This window comes from Sebastes fasciatus, chromosome 7 (assembly GCF_043250625.1).
Source record: "Sebastes fasciatus isolate fSebFas1 chromosome 7, fSebFas1.pri, whole genome shotgun sequence".
Classification (NCBI taxonomy): Eukaryota; Metazoa; Chordata; class Actinopteri; order Perciformes; family Sebastidae; genus Sebastes; species Sebastes fasciatus.
Window position 1 is genome coordinate 17847386 of NC_133801.1, and position 25243 is coordinate 17872628.

Below are 25243 nucleotides of genomic sequence, written 5' to 3' on the forward strand. Positions count from 1 at the left end.
CACACACACACACACACACACACACACACACACACACTAGCAGAACTGACGAGCCAGCCAGGCCGTTGACGTCACGAGCCGTTGCAGCAGCAGCAGCAGCAGCAGCGTCGGAATGAAAACAATCGCACGTGGATGCGATGGGAGAGGGGTCAGTGTGCACCTGCAAGGAAATAAATGCACCGTTCCTCACGACAATTAATAATTGTTAGCATTAGAGGCATAAATAAATACTAAGAAAATACTATTACTGATCTCTATACACGCAGCGTTTACAGGGTTATTGTTGGAGTATTATTATGATTTATCATTAAGGCTACAGCTAAAAAAACTATGTATTAATGTTGATATGCTTCAATATTATCCCCCTATTGAAGCATATTTATATATATATATATATATATATATATATATATGTATAATACAGAGAGTACTACTGTATACTACTCAGACTACTCAAGTAAATCACAAGTACCTTAAGAATATATATAGGCTATATAAAACATATATAGTAGTGAAATGTAGTAAAATGAAGGTAGGCTACTAAAGTAAATCACAAGTACCTTAAAAATAAATAAATAAATAAATATATAAATGATTATGGCAATCGCCATATTTAGCCTACTTTTATATATATATATATATATATAATTTATATATTTATTCTTAAGGTACTTGTGATTTACTTGAGTAGCCTACCATCATTTTACTACATTTCACTACTATATATATATATATATATATATATATATTTTATTCTTAAGGTACTTGTGATTTACTTGAGTAGTTTGCCTTCATTTTACTACATTTCACTACTTTATATTGATGTTTTTATTTATTTATTTATTCTTAAGGTACTTGTGATTGACTTGAGTAGCCTACCTTCGTTTTATTACATTTCACTACTTTATATTCATTTAGCCTACTTTTTCATTCCACTTACTACTTATTTACTACTTATTTTGAAATCAAAATAGATTTTTACAAATAAAATATATAACAAATTTATAAAATTGAGATGCATTTTATAAAAATAAAATGGATTCACCTCAACTAAAACATTACAAATTCTTCTTACACAGCAATGCTTCAATAACAGTAATCAAATAAAATATGGTAATATACAGGACATTTTTCGACATTACGAGTACTTTTACTTTTGATACTTTACGATATTTTTGCCGATAATACCTCTGTACTGCAATTTTGGAGTAGTAGAATAAAGGACACCAGAGTATATTCATACTGTCCATCAGGTTGAGAGATGAGCAGCTGTATTTTGTGTTTTTCTTTTACTTCTTATGTATCATTTCACCATAGAAATGAACAGCAAAGATGAATAGTGACATCTGGTGGTCAATTTGTTAACACATTTCTAATGAATTCACCTTTTCTTTTCCAAGCAAATGCAAGCACATTTTTTTTTTATCACTGTAATGTAACCCACACATTTTCTCTGCCAATAACGCAGTGCTCTTCTAGTGTGAACTCAGCAGATTTTGCACATATTATTGGAGCTGTCATACTTGTTCTCTGTGTGCTACAAATGTAGAAGAAAGTGATAGAACGAATATGAGAGATTATCATCATTAATGTACAAACACTTTGAGCCTTTGGTTTGTTTTAGAAGCAACAGTTTTATTTGTAGCTGTGACAAAAGGAGAAGAAAAAAAAGCAGTCGCCTCCTCAGAGTCTAAATGTTCACGTTCAGGATTAAAGTGCAGAATTGTTTTCACAGCTTGTGTAAAAAAAAAAAAAAAATTAAATAAGACCAAAAATAATATTAAAATATCAAAACTAACAATGGAAATCTGGAAAATATAAATATGATACAGAACAAGATGAAATCTCATACAACACATAATATCAGCAATGATATTCAATCCACTTGAATCAGGCTTGCACTTATGATATATAAAAAAAGGAAATCAGTTCACGTTTTCGAGTCGTTGGCAAGGCTAGCTTACGTCAAAGGCACAGCATTGTTCAGAGGTAACGATCCTTTACAAAGAAGTGCTGCGGCGACATCCTCATTGATCCTCAACACGTCCCCACAGACACACCTAACATGCTCGACATGGCTCAGACAGGAAATGGAGACAGAAACAAGGCAAAGCCACTCGCGTACAGTACATGCCCACGGACGAACACATCAACCAGGAGTGTTTTACAGAAGCGTATTTTGTATTATCAGCCTATACAATAACAGAAGGTTACATGCTCTCACTGTTACTGTTGAATGCTGCTTTCCTATTAAGCTGCTGAATGAACTAAATTGTAAAGTAAGCGCACGGAAAAGTATGGCCCTGAGCCAAAAGAGTGTGATGAGGAGGTGAGAGGTGAGACAGGCCAGTTTAAGTGCTCTATCATCAGAAAGTGGTTGCAGCCTCTGTGGGCATCACATACAAAACCAAGCAGTCAGGAACAACACAGGACATCATTCGCAAAGGACCAGTCTGTAGGCAGCAGGCAGAGCTGGGACAACACATCCTCTTGGTAGCAAAGACATTTTTCTGCCAAAGCTTGAAAAGTAAAATATAGTCACTCTTTCTATAGATATGTGACTTTAAAGTTGCACAGAAATGCATCTAAATAATCAGAAATGGTTTGCTATCAAGAGGATGAATTTCCCAGATCCCATTTTTTACAGTTGAAAGGCTCCATCAGTGTCTTGCATTCATATATCTACCTGAACCGACATTATTTATTTCCTTATCACAAGTAGCCCAAGAGAGGAAATTAACAAACATGGCTTTAACCAGCTGTTTGGTAATATAGTGCAAATTAAAGTACTCAAATCTATACAAAACGATTTCAGTGGTTATATATATAAAAAAAAACAGATGCTGTGTTTTTTCCTTTTTCTCTCTTGATTTTTTGTCTTTGATTCTTCGTTTTCTTATTAAAAATTACATAATTTAGAGACAAAAAAAAGCTGAGCAGACATAGTACATCATGCAGCTCGTGAAAAAAACAGCAGGGAATAAAGAAAATAGATTAGAGACAGAAAAGTTATGTTAGAAGGTGCAAGAGAGAAATTTGACAGTGGAAGAGAATATTTCTGAGGAGTGCCCATATTTATGCAATGCACGCAGACAGATGCCAGGACAGACGCATATATACAGAGATATTTACAGCTAGCATTTACATGTAAACAAACAGTGGGTCATCCACAGGAGGAGAGACAGACAGCTGATGTGATGAGGCAGTACTTGGTGATATCATCCCCACATCTCAACTACTGTACAGTACATGAGACCAGAGTGAATAATTAACAACAGATTGATTGCCCTCAAAATTCTCAAATCACATATAATTAGAGTTGATCATAATATGCAGATTTATTTCAGCAAGTTTGATGTGACTATGTATACATTTAAAGATGACCTATTATGCTTATTTCAGGTGCATACTTGTATTTGGGGTTTCTATTAGGACATGTTTACATGCTTTAATGTTAAAAAAATGCTTTACTTTTCTCATACCTCTTTTCACCCTCTGTTTGAGGTCTGGTGTGCCAAACTAGCCTTTATGCAAATGTGTTACTTGGTGACATCACCACGTTACAGAAGGAAAGGCCGGACTTCAAGCAAGGCATTTCAGTTCAGGAGCAGTGTTTCTGTGGGGAAGAGTAACTCCCTTTGGTCTGGACTTTGGGCTTTGTAACTTTGCAGACCTTTTGCACAAAAAACTATATAACACACTAAAGAAAAGGGAAAAAGCACAAAAGCATAATAGGTCCCCTTTAAGTCTACTCCGGCACACCTCTATGGGTACATGAAAACTCCAAGATGGCCGATCAAATGTTGAGAAACCCTTTTCGGATGGAGGGAAATGACAGAATGTGACATTTACTGAGCTTGAACTGAGGATAGGGGATATTTTGTGGTGATAAGATTCCTCTTATCTCAAATGCTAAAAGCCCCTAACCTGCCACAGTGGTGACAATGTAGGAAAAAAAAATCAATAAAGCTTTCAGCTGTGTCCTATTGACTGCAGTCAAACTTGAACTCTCCTTAATTTCAACTGGTCGGCCAATAAAAATATGGCAATGTAGCATACGTATATAAAATATGTCTGTACATTTACAATATTTAAAACATTTACAATGTCGCCAGCTATGTACACTGGTGTGTGTTTAAATATATAAGATGCTTCGTCAATGTGAATGAGATAACAGCTCTTAAAATTGGGAGACAACGTACCAAATTTTCTGCAAAACATGTGTACCTCAATGTTTACAGTGCTACTCAAAAGATGAGGAAGAGGGGCCACAGACACGTGTAGGTCTCGAGGTCAGGACACGATGAAGCAGGATATGACCTGACAGCATTATTTACACTCATGCACTCTTCAGTGAACTATTTAAAGCTTAAAAGGTTTTGTTTGATTCGTACAAGTGGACAAAGAGTTGATCTCAACCTTTGTGTCTTAAGCGACAGGCGGGCCCCTCTCCTTTTGCATTTTTCAAAAGTTTAGTTTTGATATCTAAACTAAAAGCAAAATCAAACCAAACTCACACGGAAACACATACTGCACAATGTACTCTGTAGAGGCCCAAAGTGAGGAGGCTGAAGGTTTGTCTTATGCCTTGTTTTCTGGACTACTTTGTCCACATGAGTATAGACACTACAGTAAGTATTCTTGAATGGTATGACGGCTAGTGTTAAATCTACATGATTCAAGAGTCGAGTCATGATTTGAAAGTTGGGTCTGATTGCATACGACATGTTCCACTTAAGCTTCGGGTGCAGTAGAATCAAGCTATCGTAGTTAATGTCTCTTGATTTGACTTTGAATGAGTGTGTGTGTGTGCGTCTCGCACAGGTGGCTTTTCAGATCCACGTTTTCCCCCTGAGTCTACTCATTAAGCCTGAGCCAGCCTACACTCGCAGCTTCAAACACGGAGGAGTATTTACACGACTCCTCCAGCTACTGCTCCCCGCGAGGCAGACGATTGCCGCCCGCGTGGGGTTTTACATCAACTTCCCACTCCTCCGGTCGTGTTGAGCCCTACTCCGGCTGTTCGGGGTGGGTGTGCAGGCCGTTTTCAGGGCGCGGGATGTTGTGGTTCTTCCAGAAGGCCTTGTGCATCTGGTCCACTTCAGACACCAGGGGTAGACCGATTTCCAAGTGCATCTTCAGGTTCTCCAGCCACTCCTCCAGTTTGGTGAAAGCCGGCCTAAAGATTAAGAAAGCAGATAAGGATCTCAGTTTAAAATATGATTTTATTTATTTATATTCGACCCAAAACACAATAAAACTAAGTCCTTTCACCCAGAATTCTAGCTATTCATCTATATTTATCATATAATGACACGGTCTCCAATGACAATCCATAGAACTTGTTGTTTCTTCTTTCTTAGTAAAAATATCAGTAAAAAGTAGTTCTCAGTGAGACTTTGCCACAACTGAATATACTATATGAGGGTGAGCCACAGCCAACAGATGCAAAACTCAGCAAATCATCCTGAAACTCTGAGTGAGAGTAAAAAAAAATTATATGTTGGGTGAACTGTCCCAGTAGTAAAACAAGTACAAGTAAGATCTTTTATTTAAATAAAAGTAATAATACCACAATGTAGAAATACTCTGCTACAAGTAAAAGTCACGCATTCAAAACTTTACTTAAGTAACAGTACAAAATTATTCGTATAAAAATATACTTAACGTACCAAAAGTACTCATTATGCAGAATGGCTCATTTCAGAGTAATATATATGTTATATTATTGAATTATAATTATTGATGCATTGATGTGTTCATCACTTTAACATTGCAGCCGGTAAAGGTGGAGCTCATTTTTAATAATTTTATATAATGGGTAGCTTAATATATAATAATATATCATCATTTATTTGTTGATTATATTTTGCACAAATGATCAAAATATGCAATGTAACTAAAGTTTCAGATAAATGTAGTGGAGTAAAATGTACAATAGTTCCCTCTGAAATGTAGTGTAGAGTAGAAGTATAAAGGAGCATAAAATGGAAATACTCAAGTAAAGTACAAGTACCACAAAGTTGTGATCAAGTACAGTACTTGAGTAAATGTAATCATTTATATTCCACCACTGAACTGTCCCTTTAGGTACAATTTCAGTGTGAATCTATTGCAGATGTCTGACCGTTTGTCTGCATCAAGGTCACAGCACACAGCAGCCATGGGGAAGAAAGCGGGGGGACAATTCGGGGGACAGAAGTGCTCCAGGAAGCCAGACACGTTCAGTCCGAAGTCCATCGCCCTGGGGAGGTAGTCTGGGTCTGCGTTCACCCTGCCAATTATCTGGAGAGGGCAAGAAAAACAAAAAGAGAGAGAGAACGAGTAAGAAGAGTTAAACGTGGATCCTCCTGTGCCGATCTGCTGAAAACCAGTAAACCCTCCAAACTGCAGCTGATCGTTCCCAGCAGACCACAACTACCGTTTGTCTGCCTGTCAGAAGCCACATGAAAACAACTTTGCTTTTCTGCTCTCTCTAATCCCTAAAATATTCTCTGGCTAATGGTGTCCATCTGGGGAAGTCATACAGTGACTGAACTAAACTGTTGAGCCCAAATTATGTGGATGGTGTGTGGCCAAGCCCAAAGCTTACCACACTTCGGGGCTGGATTTTCATTTGGAAAGCAAAATATCTGGAAATTTGGAGAAGCAAGACTTTTCCCTCATAAACTGAATAAAATGGATGTTTTACAAATATTGTGAGGTTTGACATTTGGACAGATGGCTATGTTTTATGTATTTTGCAGAAAACCTGTCAAAGTACAAATGTTGAAGCCAGATTTCATTTTAAAGTGTCTAGGAAAGCAACTTTTACAAATGACAGGTAAGCTGAATTTTAAGCTTTTGGGAAAAACCTATGAAGCAATCTCAGTTCTGCTAATCAAACAGTATCCTCTCTGAAAACCTAGTTGGGTTTTTATTAAGGCTGCAATATGGTTTTAACGCCACTAATTTCTTTAACACGCAAAATGTGATTTTTAGGTTAAAGCGCGCTCAGTTTGAAAGATTTAGCTGTTTTAAAGAGTGAAGATACTGGCATCATATGTAACTAGTAAAGCCTAAGGAATCCATTGATACCAATCATGTCATACTAGCTTGTCACGAAGGAGGCTAAATAACGCTCCAAACTTACATTTTGGCGAGGAAAAACTGGCATGGCCATATTTAAAGGGGTCCCTTGACCTCTGACCTCAAGATATGTGAATGAAAATGGGTTCTATGGGTAATAACGAGTCTCCCCTTTACAGACATGCCCACTTTATGATAATCACATGCAGTTTGAGGCAAGTCATAGTCAAGTCAGCACACTGACACACTGACAACTGTTGTTGCCTGTTGGGCTGCAGTTTGCCATGTTATGATTTGAGCATATTTTTTATGCTAAATGCAGTACCTGTGAGGGTTTCCGGACAATATTTGTCATTGTTTTGTGTTAATTGATTTCCAATAATAAATATATACATACATTTGCATAAAGCCAGCGTATTTGTCCACTCACATGTTGATAAGAGTATTAAATACTTGAAAAATCTCCCTTTAAGGTACATATTAACAGATAAAAAATGTGCAATTAATTTTGAATTAATAGCCATTAACTATGGACCATCTTGCGACTTATTATTATTTTAATCGAATGACAGCCCTAGTTTTTATTAATACTGAGAGTGGATGGTCACTCACCTCGCAGAGCATGATGCCAAAGGAAAAGATGTCCACTCTCTCATCGTAGCTCTTCCCTGGGAAGGAAAAAGGACAAAATTAGGCTATTGTTAAATTTAGGAGGAATGTCACATATAGTCAAAAACTGTAGCACTGCAGTGACTGTAGTTTTCTTAATCTTAGAAAGGTGTGAATGGGGTTGAATAAATAAATCAGTATCTCCATATTGTTTAAAAAGAGTCCCTGTAGATCGTACCATGGATCATCTCAGGAGCCATCCAGTAGGGGTTTCCCACCACGGTGTACCTCTTTCTACGGTCTGGCTTCTTTAGGCCGGGCAGTTTACCCTGCGCGAACTTCTCCTCGTGCTTGTCATCCACCATGAGCCGAGCCAGCCCGAAGTCTGCCACCACCACTGTGTTGTTCTACACAAAGAAAATTAAACACGTTATAAAATGGTATTGTTATGCTGCAAGCGTGCAAACTGCCTGATACTGCAAGAGTGATAAAAGAGATAAAAGCTTCAAGGTGATAGCAGTTTTCAACCAGTTTTAAGCTCCTTTAGAAAGCTTGAAATTCAACTCCAAGCTTCTAATTTCTCCAAGTGTGGATTTTCCAAACTTGGGATGTGAGCTCTACAATGCAAACCCTTTGTTTTCATGTAACACATGTACTGTCTCTGTTTGAGTAGGATAAGCTGGAAGTTTCCGCTGCAAGTGACTTGGGAAGAAGGCTTAGTCTGTTATAGCTACTGCTAACAAAGCTCAGCTTTGTTTTTGTTTTCTGAAGTGCCCCAGCAAATGACAGGGACACTGTGTTAAACCCCCAAAGAAAACATACTGTATATACATAGGTATGTCCTCTCACACACACACACACACATATACAGGAATACACAAGCTCTTACCTCTCGGACTAGACAGTTGTGTGAGTTCAGGTCTCGGTGGATTATGTTCATGGAATGCAGATATGTCTGAATGACAGATAGATAGACAGACAGGAGATGACGGAAAAGCAGGAAGAATAAAAACATAAATAAACCAAAAAAATAGAAGCTTTTATAGGTAATCCCCAAACCCATGCCAAGAGGAACAATTCTGCCTTGTTTAATCTCAAGTAGCTGCTGTTGTAAATACAATAATCCAGTCATGCACGACATCCATGATTGCACTCATATCAAGGGAAAACGTTTAGGACCGACGGTCTAATCCTGCAGGAATTCATGCTGTGATTTCAATAGAGGGGGATGGAAAAGAATGAGCACATTATCAGCGGACATGTTGCAGCTCATTAATACGACCACTAGAGGGAGACAGCAGTGCAGATAACAGGAAGCAATGCACCTTCCTTTACTGCTGCATATCAAGGACTTTTACTGTCTAAATAACTATTACAATTACATGCAATTTTCAGTCATTGAACTCACCATCCCAGCAGCTATGTCCTTGCCAAAACTGACCCGCTGGTTCCAGGGATAGTTGCTGTCCTGTGAGCAAAAAGAACACAATTAGATGTCATTGTCTTCAGTGGCAGTTGCTGCTGATGATTTATGACATCTAACGAAAGCTCTTCAACTGCAAAATACAAAGACTCCACCTGAGGCAATGCAAGACCAGACCATTCCCTCTCAGTTACTAATAGGTTTACTGAATGCATTTTGAATACTGAACAGGAAGTAGACGTACAGGTATGTCTGCAGGCACACACTCATCCTCTCACCATTTTCTTGATGATTTCCCTCAAGGTGCCTCCCTTTATGTACTCTGCGATGAAGTTGAGTCTCTTGTCCTTGTAGAGGACTCCGATGAACTTGAGCACGTTAGGGTGATCCAGGCAGCGCATGACCTTCACCTGATGAGACAACGTCAGATATTTTTACACACTGAATGCTGCTCTAGGATCTTGACCGTCTTGATACAACAAAAAGTATTAGGTTTGGGTAAAATAAAACTTAAAGGTTAACTTAAACTAAAAAGGTATTTTGGGAAATACACTTACTCGCTTTCTTGCCATTGGATGAGAAGATCGATACCATTCTCATATACAAATAAATATGAAGCTGCAGCCAGCAGATGGTTAGCTTGGCTTAGTTTAGCATAAAGACTGAGAACAAGGGGAAACAGCCCACCTGGCACTATCCAAAGGTAAGGAAATCTGCCTACCAGCACCTCTAAAACCTCACTAATTGACATGTTATATCTTGTTTGTTTAATCTGTACAAAACCCAAAGTGTCAAAACAACAACTTGTGTTTTACAGGAGGTTATGTGCTGGACTATTTCTTGCCCGGGAGCAGTCTTTGTGCTAAGATAAGCTTCATATTTACCGTACAGACATGAGAGTGTTATCAGTCTTTTCATCGTGCTAAGAAAGCAAATTAATTTATTTCCCAAAATGTCAAACTATTCTTTTTAACTTATAGTTTAATGATACTAAATTGAGCATGAATGTCTGAGAGTCCAAATAAAGTGTGACATTATTTCCCAGTTGGAATGAATTGTACCAAATTAGGGAATCTGGTCATTTAAGATTGTTTGTCAAAAGGTGGATAGTCAGTCAGTCTATTAAATGTGCAGACTGAATTTAATCAGGCAGACTCACAGAGTCACCTACTTCACTGAAATCTCAGCTTTAATTGATTTAGATTCTTGAATCCAATCCAGATTATACCAGTAAAACAAGTTCTGTCCCATCGTCACTGAACACGACAACACATGCTGGCACCTCTCACAGGTTTCTGCTCTATTTATTTTAATTTGAATGGCAACAGAGAAATTTCCTGCATAGTTGAGAGCTGCTGAACAAACCCAGAGCGCTAAGTAAAGGCAAAGCTACCCAGCAAGTGTGGTGTAAGAGGTTACAAGTAGTGTTCACAGCACTACTAAAGTATGACACCTCATAAAACATTTCCCAGCCTGAGGGTTGAAGAAGGAGGAGGAGGCCGGTCACCATTAGGCACACATAAACCTGAAATATTATCCTTCAAGTCTCATGATGTCTTAGTCTGAAATGTTTGGTGCATTCCTTTCTCAAACAAGATCACTTATGTGAGACTTACAGTATGTGGGCCACCTACAAACAAACAGCCAGCGGGAGTAATAATCATGCCTCATTGTGGTCGGGGTTTGTTTTATAGCCGCTCTTTCTACTCTGCCGTCGTCTACACCAATTACAAAGCACAGACTCAGTGTTATCACAACCTAAAAATAAATCTAATACCTCCACCCATACGGGAACAATTTTCCTGAACTTCAAACATCTCAATTAGAAGGTTGTTAACTGGAAGAGTGAGTTTACGATACTGGACATTAAACAGGAACATCAGCAGTAATTCAGATCACTTAAAGGCTAAAAATAACTCCAGAAGTCTTAGAGAAAAGTAAACTTCTGCGTATGAGTCATTCCCTGTTATCTTTTCAGATTAATGGAAGGACAGGAGAGAGATGAAGCTTAGTGTGGGAGGTGAAATGAGTTCTGCTCTTCCATCATTTTTGGGAGAATGAACTGTTTGTCCTATTTCAGAGGTAATGTCACGTACTTTACGTTCAGTTATTCAGACGAGAGAACTGTTCCTTTTTTTACTCAGTCATGCCCTACATTCACACAGAGGAGCTGCTAAATTTAAACACATTATTCAGCTCCTGGTCATGTACAAAAAACTGTTTTCTTTTACTTCCTCAGCACAGATTTTCTCAGCTGGAAAAAAAGGAATTCAAATCAAACCTGGAACAAACTTTAGTAGGGTTTCCCCCTCTTAGTTGATTAGTTGACTAATCTGTCATTTTGGTCTTAGTCAATTAAGATTTCTTTATTTGATTAGCAATTTTTATACTTTTTTTCATGCTGAACGAGTTATTTCTAAGAAACGTATAAGCACCTCTCTGGTAAACACAGGTTTAAAATGGTGCTTTTGTGTGATTCTTTGTGCAGAAACTCAGTTTAACAGATCTGCCGATTAAATCAACTAATCAAATTTCTTTGGACCATCATACTAGCCTACCTTTTTAATTTATTTATTTATTTTGTCTGTTTTTTTTCTGTGTTTTGTTTTGATTTCTTTTATCCGTTAATCTTTTCCTTGTTTTTATTCCTGTTTTTATTTTCTGTATTTGTGTATTTATTTCGAATTTACTATCAATTTAACTTTTACCACTAAAAATTATAAGTATGAACAACATCATATGTAAGCAAATCTAAATTTATGTTAACTCCTGTACTTCTGCAACAAAGTATATGAAAATAAATATCTTTGGTCAAGGACAGCCCTAAACTTTAGGGTCCTGACTGCCCTCATTTTATTGACTAAAATTATGTTTGTATTCAAGGAAATGATGAACGAACATACTGGTTATTTTATGATCTGAGGTCAATACTTATTGATTTCAGATTTCTGTTCAGGACAGATAGGTGATTAGGACTCTGAATAGAAAACAAAAGTAAATCTTAGACTCCTTATTGACGTAACATCTGGGATCGTCCACCTCCACTCACCTCTTTAAGGAATGTTCTCTGTGTCTCGTCATCAAAGCGAATCAACTCCTTCATCACCATCACCTCCCCCGTCTCCTTGTGTGTCACCTATAACAAGAAGCAATGATGCACAGAGTCAAGCTGAGCAACAAGCTGGGAGAACCACAGAGGGTGTGAGAAGTTCATTCCACGTTCAGTGTGTCAGCATGGGAAACCGAAATTTTAAAAACTCCAGGATGTGTTATAACCACAAACATTTTAACCTCCTGCCTCTACACACTTCTCTTACTGTTCTCAATGCTGCCACCTTCTGGACAATGTGCGTTCATGCATACTGCACATGTACTTTACATACAGCTGGTAGTGTCTCTGCCCACAAATCTACCTTGATGGCCTGTCCGAAGCAGCCCTTGCCCAGCACCTCTCCATGGATGAGGTCAGACGGGCGGAAGATGCGGTGCGTCTGATTGGACACCACGCGGAGCGACTCTGATCGATTGATGTCCTTCCTCTGGGAGATGGGGGACGCTGCGTTACTGGAGCCTGGTGACTTATCAATGCTGTAGCTCCTCCTGGAGGGGGAGAGGGGAGACGGGAAGAGTGACAGGAAGAGAGACATGAGGGTCAGCAGAGTATTTGATAAGTGTTAGCTGCTGAGATATATATATGTGCACAGGAAGAAGCTCATACACTACAACTATCAACTATCTATACATGTTGCTAACCTGAGCTGAACATTACAATGCATTATTGGCAGTTAAATATTTAATCAACACATTTAGGCGTAGGGGCAACTTTGGCTCAGGAGGCAGATCAAATAGCAAAAATATCTCCCCTATAAAATCTGCAATAAGCAGCACTAAATCTGTGTCTTACGTGATGATGCGGGATCTGAGGCTGTTGATGTCGGGGTTGGGGGGCTGTGTGATGGGCAGGATGGGGCTGGGGCCCTCTGACAGAGGCGTAGACAGGGGGCCGTCCACTTGCTCTTCGGCCTCCGAGGAGCCTCCCTCCAGACCCTGGCTGTGAGGGTCGTGTTCGATGGTGAGCTGCAGCAGCCGGCTCGTCTCCTGGATCAGCAGGTCGATCTGGAGAGGAGGAGTTCAGACGGGTTGGTCAGAGATAGTTCTTACAGCTGGAGAAATGCTCTGATGGATGAAGTCTGGTGAAATACTTTTCAAAGAATAAGATCAAGATTTCTATTTGTAAATTCAAAGTAAAGTAAAATCTTCAATACCTCATCCAGAGGGACGTTGTGAATGGGTGTCCCGTTGATTTCAAGGATCCTATCTCCAACATGAATGGAGTTTTTCACATCTGGACTGATGCAGTCTGGTTCCACCCTGAATAAAGAAGAACAATGAGCAGAAAAAAATTTATAAAGAACTCTTCAAACACCTTTCTGCACACACTGAATCATTTTCGTTTCAGAGAGCTGATAAAGTCTCAGCTCATTTGAATAACAGTGACTTCGATTTCTGCTCATTTCCTTTTCCTTCCACTCTATTATACATTTGAAATGAATCTCATCTATCACACTGTCTTCATCCTTTGTCCTCCACCATATTGACCTCTAGTGTCTCTTCTCTTCACACAATGACAATCCACAAAATATGCAAACACACACACACAAACATGGAGAGATAGACTCACTGGGAGACTCTGACAGTTGGTCCATGCTCAGGGCTGTAGCCGTTGGTCGGGCTGAGCGGCTGGTCGATGGCCACAGAGAAACCTCGCCCTCTGCGTCCGTTGTTGCCCTCGGCGGTGGCCGGGATGGACACGAGCGTGACCGTGTGAGGGATCCGTGAGCATGGCGTGTCCGGCAGCGACACCGGCGTGACGATGGTCTGGTAGTAACAGTGACCGCTGGAGCCAGAGAGGAAGAGGAGGGAAGGATAGATGGAAAGGAGGAGGGAAGTTATAAAAAAGAGGTAGAAGAGGACAGAAAAGGAGAATCTAGTTAGGGCAACAATTATCTTCATAGCCAAATAATCTGTTAATTATTTTTTTTTACTCAAAGCAATTAGTCGATTATCGGAATAGTTGACGATTAATTGATTAATCATTGCAGCTCTAATCCTAGTGAGCTTTCTGGCTCTAAAGCCGTCCACTCAATCATAAGGGGAACATGAAGTTCTCATTACAGCAGATTTTACAGCATCACATGTTGTTGACAAGATGTTGCTTTAGCTGGGTTTGGGAATACACTGAGCTGACAATTATTTCCCCAAATGCTCAGAACATAAGGAGGACTCATGAAACAGCTATGAAATGATTCTAAACTAGCACAAAGGGCGTACATTTAATTTGAATGACCTTGTTTCCACAGAACACACCACCGGCTTTGACCATATACGGGTAAAACCACTCAATAAATGTGATGATCTGAGACAATCACATTGTCATCATCCACTTCCACTCAGTGAGGAGGACAAAGGCTGTTCTGTCTGTCTGTATCTCTGTGTGGTGCAGCTTGTTACACATTGAACCTTGACATTCACACTAACTAACACAACCCCGGAGCTACACAAGTCAAGAACAACCTGAACCTGAAACAGACACAAAAAGAGAGAGAAATGATTTTCATAATGTACCTGATTTAAATTTGCAGGTTTACGTCATCCAAACTGAGACTTTTAGAGCTGTTAATATGTTAATAGAAATGATTTTCACTGAATCTACTGCGTCCTGAGTGATTTAACACAGTGCATCTTTGTCATTAGCTTAAATCAACTCTACTTTGAGCAGCTTCTTGTGTTCTTCTGGCTGTTTATTTGGTACAAGATACCAAAAAAAGGAGCACCACATTTTCAACAATAAGCTCAAACATGTGGTAAAACTGTGGTTGCTGTGAATTTCCACCATGCATACAGTCAGTTGTCACCACAGTTGGTCGTAACGTCGACAAAAAGTCCTTTGAAGTCCAAAATAAGCTGCATAAATTTAAGATTTTGTCAATCAACTGAAGCTTTGGCTTCGTTTTTTGTGGCTTTACTGCACTTCAAAGGGATTTCAAGTGGATTTGTTCTCTGCAGAAGAGAGAATGAGGAAAACTAACTAAAAAAAGAATATAATAGTTTGGTAAATTTGGGGGGACGGAGCTGCCATACCATAAAACTGCACAAGCTTTGATTTGCTAGTGTTATTATGCCACTTAAAGAGGAATGTCTGATTTGATTTTGACAGACTTTGATATTCGGGTGTTTGCATGTCTTATAACATTGTGCTTGAGGCTCACCAGTAGAGTTTGGATCTCTCCACCAGAGCGTATGTGTCTCCATCGCCGATAAACGCCCTGCAGTTCAGACAGGTGAAGCATTCTGGGTGATATTTCTGTTCCCCTGCGACCTGTCGAGAGAAAAACCAAGTTAGAAAGACATTCTGCATCTATGTGCTGTGAAAACGTCATGCACTAGGATGTCAAAGGGATTGTTTTCTGATCCCTAGTGAAAACGACTGCAGGGCAGGAATTCACAACAGCGTTTCTGATGTGACCAGAGAAACAGGCAACATGAGGCTTTAATAACTGGTCGCAGAAGTAGGGCGAGGTCTGGTCGCTGAGGGTAATACTGAGAGCTGAGAGATTGAATTTGCTGCTGCCAGATCCCCCTCTGAGAGCTTAGGGCAGTTTTGCAAACAAGAGGGAATTGAGTTACGGCCAAAAAGCAGAGCAGGCAATGAGCAGATTAATCACACTGGCAGATCTGAGGACGATGCTGCCGCTGGAGGTTTCAGCTCTGGATGTTCTTCAAACCAACGAGAGGAAACCAAACTGTTAAAGTGATCAGATAAATCACCAAAAAATGAAAAGATCAACCTTCCAAATTATACTGTTGCTCATTAAATCGGTTTGTCCTTGCTTGTTGTGACTTCTCGAGAAATCGATCAAGTGGCCCTCCGCCTCCACATATATCAATATCCACCCCCTTTTAACTCCTTCAGGTAATTTTGCGCACATCGATGCAAATCACCGACCCACTCAAATACCTGATGACTTCTATGATTAAACATGAGCCACGATGTTAAGCACCGAAGGCCGAGTCCACCAGAGCTGTTCGCTCCCCCGAGCCTGTGTTTGTGGTTTCATTTTCTGCTTTAAGTGGCAGAAAATTTTGGAGGGAGTCGGCCCTCTGACAGCACATCTCAACTGCAACGATCTGCAATGCTAATTCAGTATACACCAAGAGTGAGGAGGGGCATTGCACGGAGAAGTGCTGAACAAAGAACAATCAATTAAATGCAAAGGCAAATCAGAGGAATTTTGTATTGTGTAGTCTCATTATTTAAGGAGAAAGCAAACAAAAAAGGCACATTTAGAATATATTACAATACATACGTAATTCAGAAAAAATGTGTATTGAAAATGTCTCATTTTTATTTTTAAATATCAAACCAACATCACTAATGAAATCTGAGATGCAGCCATAAAAGTCACTGGAAAATTAGAGTAGAACTACCAATCACCCAAAGAAAGAAATGCTACTTCTAAATGCTCCATAAAGCTGAAACATAACGGGGAAACTTGAGACAAAACGGAAGCAAATGTGAAGATCAAAGAATCAATAATAAATCATTGCCGTACAGCCATATGTCTGCTGCCCCACCCTCCTTGGAGAGCAGCAGTGAAACCACCACAGATAAACACATGCTGACAGCCTTCCGGCTGCAGGGAGGAAGACACTGAACAAGCATATTAATTAACTGCTTTTTAAGTAATTAATCTGAGCAGAACCTTCCAGCAAAATACCAGGAAAACATGCCACCACTTGGTTTTAAGATAACATCCCGAATTTACTGTATATTCTGAGGCAATCCTCACATTTTTTCTGCGTTACGAGTGAGATCAATTACGAATAAAAAACACCGAATATGCAACTTTCAGATGAGGGATTTTCCTTCTTTTCAATGTTTATTGGTCATGCTAACAACACAACATCATAGCAGAGAGACAGAGAGAGAGCTGGAGGAGAAAACAGATGTAATGGCTCTGTAATGGACAACGGGAGAAAGCAGCTGTAGGGCTTATTGACCGACTTAATTTCTTTATGTGTCCTCCAAGCAGCCTCATAAAAAGGAGCCATAAACAATTACTCTCTGACATCGACAGGGAGGGTAAACACAACGCTTCAGAAGATCGGAAGTATGTAAGAGAGATGAGTAAAGAGAATCTAGGGTTTTAACCAAAGTAAAATTACTGTGGGATGGAAGGATCATTTTAAGAGTTTTAGCATCAGAGTTGTTTGTGGAGAGCTGTGAATTTCCTCTCTTTGTGTGTCACTTAGGTGCAGCCCTACAAATGGGAAAGACAGGAAGAGAGGACAGCTGGACGGAGATGAAAAGGGTGTGTGGCTCAGCACAACCTGACACTGAGGCTGCCATTTGGTTGCCAGGCAGGCATGACACCCACACACACCCACACACACCGTCTTTAAAACCACATCTGACAGGCGACAGCTGCCGTGCTCACATTCAGGACATCCTTCCTCTCCAAAGTGCAGATATAAAGACAGATAGGGGGAAAGAGAAATTAATGGTCAGTCTGTGTGATATCAAACCATGTGACTGCTTGCATGTTTCAATTCAAGAAACATCACATGTATTATAACAAACCACCGGTTCCACCATGTTCTCAACACAGAAGCTGTGTGTGAATGGGCCTTCAAGGCTCAGAGAGAGTGTTTTTCATTTTTTGTGCATTAGCTCATCGTGCTCACGAGTGTGTGACGGCGTTTTAGCCTCGTGTAACCTCGCGGCCTTTTTCTAGTGACAACAAACCAAACGGTGCACATGGGTCTCCCCGGGTGATCGGGTCGACGGGGTCCAGGTTTAACTGGGTCAAGTTGCAGCACAGTGCTCATTTGCTATGTGTGCTATGGGGATCTCGGTCAAGTAGTTACCTTGACTTCAGAAACTGTGTAATGTGCCCTACGTTTATAGAATAGAAACGTAGCAAAGTACAAAAATAGACATTTTGTAGCTTGTAGTATAAATCTTTTATTTTCAAAACCATTAAACTCTTAACAACCCGCCGGCGGGCCCAGCGGCTGTTCTGTCTTTCTGAGATTGTAGCGGGCTCAGTCTAAATATCGCTCCAAAGCTATGCTAAATTTTGGCGAGGAAAAACTGGCATGGCCATTTTCAAAGGGTTCCCTTGACCTCTGACCTCAAGACACCTGAATGAAAACTCTGAGATGAACGGAGTGAAAGATATATCTTATTAGATAAAACAGATGTTGACAAACTGGATAATTTGTAATTGAAAAAAGGTAATAAATCGTAATATATCTTATGGCAATAAGATCGTATCGTGACTTAAGTATCGTGATAATATCGTATCTTGGGGTTGGTGAGTCCCACCCCCTAGCTACTGGTATTCTGAAAATTAGTGATTTAGTAATCTGGGCTGTACCATTAAAACTTAATAAATGTTTTTGCTAGTAAAGACTAAAGACCGCTAGGAAACATCTGTAGCCACATTAATCAACTACGTGGACAGAAAGTCATTGTAGCATCACAAAGCTGTAACACATTTGCCAAAAATCTGTTTTAGGGGCCAAACAATATTAAACTTAACTGTCAATCCTTTATAAATGCAGGGATTACTTTGTTTATTATACGGCTTTGTTGAATACTTGATTCTGATTGGTCAATCACGGCGTTCTACAGTCTGTTATTTCTTTGTAGCAGACCGTTACTATGATCTCAGTTCTGATGTCAGACTCTGGCGGACCGTTTTTGTATTATATTATAGATTTTTTAAGTAAGAAGCCATGTAATACGCTGGATAATGTTCAGCCCAGCGGGTCATTGTTGTGAAATAAACCCCTTCAGGGCGATGCAAGACCGCATCAAGGTGCCGCATCAACCTGTCTGTGTTTATTTCCCAACAGTGACCGGCTCGCTGTACATTATCCCTTACTTATTTGTGCATGCATGTGTGTTTCAGAGTCAGTATTCATGCAGTTTAGCTAACATTATTTGCTAATTTACTGTAATATTAGTGGCATAGTGTTTTGTAATTTAGGGGTATATTAAGATATTTCTGTGAAATGTCATTTCAAATCCTCCCAGTTTACATCATTAATCAAGTGTCTGGCCAGATATGTCAATATTTCATATTACTTCTTTTATTCTTCCTTGTTAACGGGTCGTATTAGAAAGCTAACGTTAGGTAGTTTCTGGGTGTTGATATTAAATAACTACTAATCTCTACGTAAGAACTGTTTCTTTGTGGTACAACTCGTTTTCATTTAGTCTTGAGTGAATCTCCACTTAGTAAATACTTATGAAGAGCTGGTACAAAGATCTCTAACTGATTGCCTCTGACACTTTTATGCTAAATAATGTCTTTGTCAATGCGAACATGCTCAAGCAGACAAGGACTGACTGGTGTTGGACTCACAGAAGAGACTACAGGCGATGGTCATCCACAGAGACGGTCGGCTTGTCGTGTCAGTTATTTGTTTTTAATGATTTATCTGTGTGACCTTAAGTTAGCTGTGGAATGTGAATGAACCCTTTTAAGCCAGTTGGAGGAATTTATGGCGGACTAATGCTCTCAGCGACACTAAACTGCGAGGAAACATGTTGGTAGTAAGTCAGGGATCCTTCAAGCCATCAGTCACACATGTTGACTTTTCCTGACCTGGGGTCTGGGGTCTGAGTAATCACTTCACTGGACATTATAATTAGTTTGCACCTAATGTTCAATGCTTAGACTTGAGTTGAAAACTATAAAGTGACTCAAGTAAAACTGAAGATACGAACAATAACACAGAGATAAATAATTCAAATTAAAGTCTTTTTTTTTTTTACCTTTTCCTTAAGCAGTTGATAAAACATCTCCCAAACTCTCACTTCTAGTTTTTACTTTTTCTTTCTGTTTGTCAGGATTCAAACTGTATCACACATTTCAGATTTCCCCCGTGAAAGTTTCCAATTTCTTCACATCATTTCACATTTCCCTTTTTGATTAGATCTGGTAATGAAAGGACGAGTGTGTCTGTTCACAAATAAAAGATGTTTCTTGAAAATAAAAGGCAAGGTGATAGTCGGTGGGGGGGGGTGTTGCTGATACATCTGAGAGATCTTTCATAAAATTGTGACATGTAGTAGCTGAACATTGAGTATTTTTCAAACACGATGATTAGCCACCGATGTATCCAATATATCGATCCATCACTGTCCAGACATTTTAAACTCATTATCATAAAGAAACATGGGAAATGTTGCATGAAGAAAATGAAAAATGAAACATTCAAGATATTCCGTTTTTAACTTATATCATATTCCAGTTACTCATGGTATTTTTTTTATATATTCAGTTATATATTTTACTCATCAGAGGCATCTGTTGCTTACAGTAGGGACTCCAAAGAAAAACAGTAGAGAAGATCACAGAGTTGAGCTAAAATCATTGTTGTTGATCAATCGAATAATCAATTAATCAACTATCTTGATGATTGATATATCTTTTAAAAAAGCCAGATGCTTACAGCCTTTCAAATGTGAATATTTTCTGTCTTTCTTTGCCCTATGATAGTGAACTAGATATATTTGTTTTTGTGACACTTTAAAGACCAAATGATTCATTTAAATCTAGTACAGTTTAGTGGACGCTCTTGTTGAGGTTGGAAGTAGAGCTGCAATGATGAATCTATTAGTTGTCAACTGTTAAATTAATCGCCAACTATTTTGATAATCGATTAATTGGTTTGAGAATTTTTTTAAGAGAAAGAAAAGGTCAAAATTCTCTTATTCCAGCTTCTTAAAAGTGAATATTTTCTGGTTTCTTTACTCCACTATGACAATAAACTGAATATCTCTGAGTTGTGGACAAAACAAAACATTTGAAGACGTCATCTTGGGTTTTGGGGAAACACTGATCCACATTTTTCACCATTTTCACAACAACAACTAATCGATTAATTGAGAAAATAATCAAAAGATTAATCGACAATGAAAATAATCATTATTTGCAGCCCTAGTTGGAAGTGATAAGGAAAGTATATCAGACATTGCTTAAGACCTACACTACATGTGTGTTAGTGAATGTGTGTTTACTGTTTACACAGCAGGACCTCATCAGGAACCTCAACATGCCTTCTGGTCTCTTTACCTCAACAAGTCCCACATAAACACCACTTGGTCCCTCTGACTTCACTCCGCTCTGGCTAAACGTGGAACGATGAGCTCATCACAACACTGCTGAAGGTGCTTCTGAATGGCCTCGCCAAATTATGGGAGATCTGGCTCTGCTTAACCTCACGTTTGAGGTAATGAACGTGACTTAAAAAGCCTCCTTCATTGGCTACACTGAAAAACACAGTCCATATGTGACTGAGCTCTCAGAATCAACACGTAGTTCAAGATTTGTGTTTTAAAAAAATGAGCTCATGCGGATGTTTTGAAGAAAAAGTAAACACAACACGTGCATTCGGTACCTGATACTCCTCACAGAGAGAGACACAACTGGGTCAGATCCCAAAAATGTGTGAAAGGAAATTCCTAAAGCACCAATACACGGATAAAAACCAAGATGTTTCACACTGCTGGAATCAAGGCTGTTAGGAGTAGAAAGGAAGACATGATCCTGGTTCCCGTTTAGACTCTCCACAGTAGACATCATTTAGGCAAACACAATTAGACTGAAAGCCTGAGATAGAAGACAGTGGGCCACATTGATGCTGTCTGAATGGAAACCCCCCTTCAGCTACAAACAGTACAGTATCACAGTATACACAGGCCTCGGCTTTAGAAATGCTGTTAATGTATTCTTCCCTCCTCTCTGGAAGTCTCACATCCACTGTGCTTTACAGTGTGGCCTGCATGTAGGTGGTAAATAAAAATAAACACGGTGCAGCGACACAGTTATTAAGACAACTGTTGTTCATCTCTGAATGTGGGCACTTGAGTTCTACTTTTATCCGAGGAAGAATGCTCTCTATAAATAGCACGCGTGCCATGGCTCATCAGTTTTTCATGACATGAAAGAAGAAAAAAGAAAAAGCTAGAGCAGCGTAGAGAAAAAGAGGAACAGATTACTGGGCAATACATTGACCCAGTTTACACAAAACACATGCAGCGTACAGTATCATGCTTTCAAGCTTCAGTTTTAAAATCAAAGAGATAAAGATTAAAAAAGAGTCTCTGCAGGAGAAACCGGCAAACCATCTCAACCAGCCACTTGAGACTTGTCTGCTTCCCTGCCTCCTCGCCGGCTCCTGTACATCACCCAGTAAGACACCCAGTAACCCAGAGCAGCAGCAGCCTCACCTTCTTATCTCTTTTCCACAGCCTGAGACAGCAGAAGCTCCAGAAAAACAAGTCTCCCACCATGTCAGCAAGAGCTGGTGACTCTCGTCTCTGATCTAGTTCATTCTAGTGAGGCAGGCGATTCCCCCGCTGTCACAACAAAACACTGGCGGCGGCCAAACCGGCCGGAGAGATGGAGCTGCAGGGGGAGGGAGGAGGGAGTAGAGAGAGAGAGAGAGCAGCCCACGCCTTTGCAGCTGAGCTCATCTCTGAATCAATGTCACTCCTCCTGGCTCTGCCCACTCCCCTCCCACCCTGCCTTCCCCTTCTCTCGCACTTTTGCTATGACCTCATCGTTTCCTGTTTGGTCCCGCCCACTCTTGCACACGCGCCACCCGGCTGCTTCAACCACACACACACACACACACACACACACACACACACACACACACACACCCCGCTACCCCCACTCCGACCTCCTGGTGTCTTCAGTAAATCCCCACAGCTGCCCCCATTCCTGCCATCACATCTCCAAACCAGTGAAAACTAGCAGGGTGACAGTCACAAGCCTGACTTACTGGACATTATGTGGGGGAATAATGTTCTTCGGTAGCTAATTTGTTTGTGTTACATGTTGAATTTCATTTATTTTGCTATGTTAAAGTGAAACAAAGGCACATAGATGTGTCAAGCATATACTGTAGATGGTAAACAAATACAGTGCTGTACACTGTATAAAACAGCTAACTTACAGTATACTGTATGTGCTTTTCATTCTTACATGTCTTTATTAAAGATGATCTTCATTATCAATTTGTCTGTCAATTATTTTTTAAATTAACTGATTAATTGTTAAGTCGTTAAAAATGTCAGAAACCAGGAAATATGCGACATTATTGTTTGATAAGGGACTTAAATTATTATTATTTTACGAACACAGCGTGTATGTCACTTTTTCTTAAAACTGCGTATCTGACCAACAAAGTCCTTGTTTGATGTTTTGTAGATTACTCGATTAAATATTCAAATAAACAGTCAGTAGATTAGTTCATTCTCTTGTTCCTCTCTAATCAGATGACGACATGGAGGATTTCAACACATGAAAATGAAACTAAGAAATGCCAAGAATGGCCACTTTCGACACATCTTTAGTCACATGTAGAATAAGTGTAATGTTATTGTCTTCTTTAAATGTAGAGAACGGATCACATAGCATTGAGTATACATTAAGACATGTGATCTTTATTAATAGCGTTCAGCTGATTTACTAGCACTGTCCTTCCTCTGCTGCTGCGTATCTCTCATTCCAGGTTTATCTTTGCTGCTGCGTCACTCTTTTTTCCGCCCTCCTCTCTCTGGCTCTGTCTCACTATGTTCATGACCCTAACATGTCCTGCATGCCATGTGTCGACCCCTCTGAGGACCATCTGAGTAGGCCGATACTGTATTAATACTCTCTACACTGCCTGTCTGTTCTCATGTTAGGAGGAGACAGACTGTAGAGGGAGAGTGCTGGTACAGAAAACCTGATTAAGTTACTGTGGGAGTTACTGCGTTGAAGCTCCAGAGAAATCCACACACATCCAGGGTAAAGGTCAACAAACAGAAAACACAACAACAGTGGTGTTTATGTTCAGTTTGAATCATCAGATTGTTTACAGAACTTACTGTGTGGTAAAGGCATTACTCAGCAGTTATAAATCAGCTGTGATTGTATTGATACACAACTAAAACAATTACAATTGGGCATCAGCTTCACAGTCTTAAAGCAAAAGTGACCAAATGTTTTTATGGTTTTTTTCTCTGTGTTATTAATTACAGTTCCACCATCATATATATTTCACTTTTAAACATAATCTGTATAATGTTCAGTAATTTCCTGTATTTTTTGTGCTAAAAGCATAGTTCATGCATAGGTTAAGAGTAGAGCAAGTTTTCTTGCATCACAAAAATTAGAACAAAGTATCAGTCGTGCTTCTAGCACTGAACCAATATATCTGTGATAAACTGGGGAAGTATCTTGTAGTATCTTTTAATTTTTGTTCTAATTGTGAGTCTGTCTCTAGGCAGCTGATAATTTGTCTCCCATTACCACGGTGCAGTAGATGCAACTACATAACTTTTGAAAGAAAGAAATAAGACATTTTTCTTCATACATTCACGAGCAATAACACAAATTCTTGCTCAAATCATTACACTCAGGGTTTTTTACTGCTACAGCTCATGTGAGCTAAAAAAACCCGTTATTGTGCAATACCGTTACCTACTGGAATGGAGTGTGGATCTGGAAATGCGCATACGTGGAGCGCCAGACCGACGCCGACCCTCAATTGTAGCAAAGAGCATATATACTCTTTGATTGTAGTATGAATGGAACCATTTGTGTGTCAATATATAGATTATATTCTGCAATATCTGATCTTCTGGCTACTTGGGGGCAGCGGAAACAAGCTGTGAACACAGCGACACTGACATCATTACCGTATGTTATTATTACCAACAGTGAAAAGCTGTATCAGTGACATCATGTTCAATAAGTTGGGGTGGTGGCGTTTAGTCAACCCTGCTGGCAGTCAGTTCAGAAGTGAAACCCGGCAGCCCACAGTTGAGCCACGGGAGGTTTCAGCCCACAGTCGAGCCACAGGGGAGATTTCAGCCCACAGGGGCTGCTGCTTTCGTCAGAGTTTCCACTCTGGAAAGAGGAAATGCTAAACAACTTTATAACAACACCTTAGTGAAGGTCACTGATGAGGTTATGATCTCTCTACATCTCAGTGTTGATATTGATTTCAATGTTTAAAACATAAAAGAAGATCATCATAAAGCCTGGAGTTTGATCCTCCATCACAGCATCCAGC

General features: G+C 39.6%; 1 protein-coding gene across 3 annotated transcripts in view; it reads right to left on the bottom strand.

The window, feature by feature from the left end:
* Positions 1 to 2864: 2864 nt before the first annotated feature.
* limk1a (LIM domain kinase 1a) overlaps positions 2865 to 25243 on the bottom strand; it is a 57839-nt gene continuing 35460 nt past the window's right edge. For 2 of the 3 annotated variants that reach the window (XM_074641971.1, XM_074641972.1), the window contains 13 exons: positions 15370 to 15479; positions 13782 to 13997; positions 13366 to 13471; positions 13005 to 13216; positions 12514 to 12700; positions 12150 to 12236; positions 9379 to 9510; positions 9086 to 9145; positions 8567 to 8632; positions 7916 to 8084; positions 7681 to 7736; positions 6128 to 6285; positions 2865 to 5179 (listed from right to left, as the gene is read on the bottom strand). In XM_074641971.1, coding sequence (XP_074498072.1) covers positions 5011 to 5179; positions 6128 to 6285; positions 7681 to 7736; positions 7916 to 8084; positions 8567 to 8632; positions 9086 to 9145; positions 9379 to 9510; positions 12150 to 12236; positions 12514 to 12700; positions 13005 to 13216; positions 13366 to 13471; positions 13782 to 13997; positions 15370 to 15479 — 1728 coding nt within the window. In that variant the 3' untranslated portion in view covers positions 2865 to 5010. Of the gene's footprint in view, positions 5180 to 6127; positions 6286 to 7680; positions 7737 to 7915; positions 8085 to 8566; positions 8633 to 9085; positions 9146 to 9378; positions 9511 to 12149; positions 12237 to 12513; positions 12701 to 13004; positions 13217 to 13365; positions 13472 to 13781; positions 13998 to 15369; positions 15480 to 22406; positions 22655 to 25243 lie in introns of those variants that run through there. The other variant, XM_074641973.1, reaches the window with a different exon arrangement.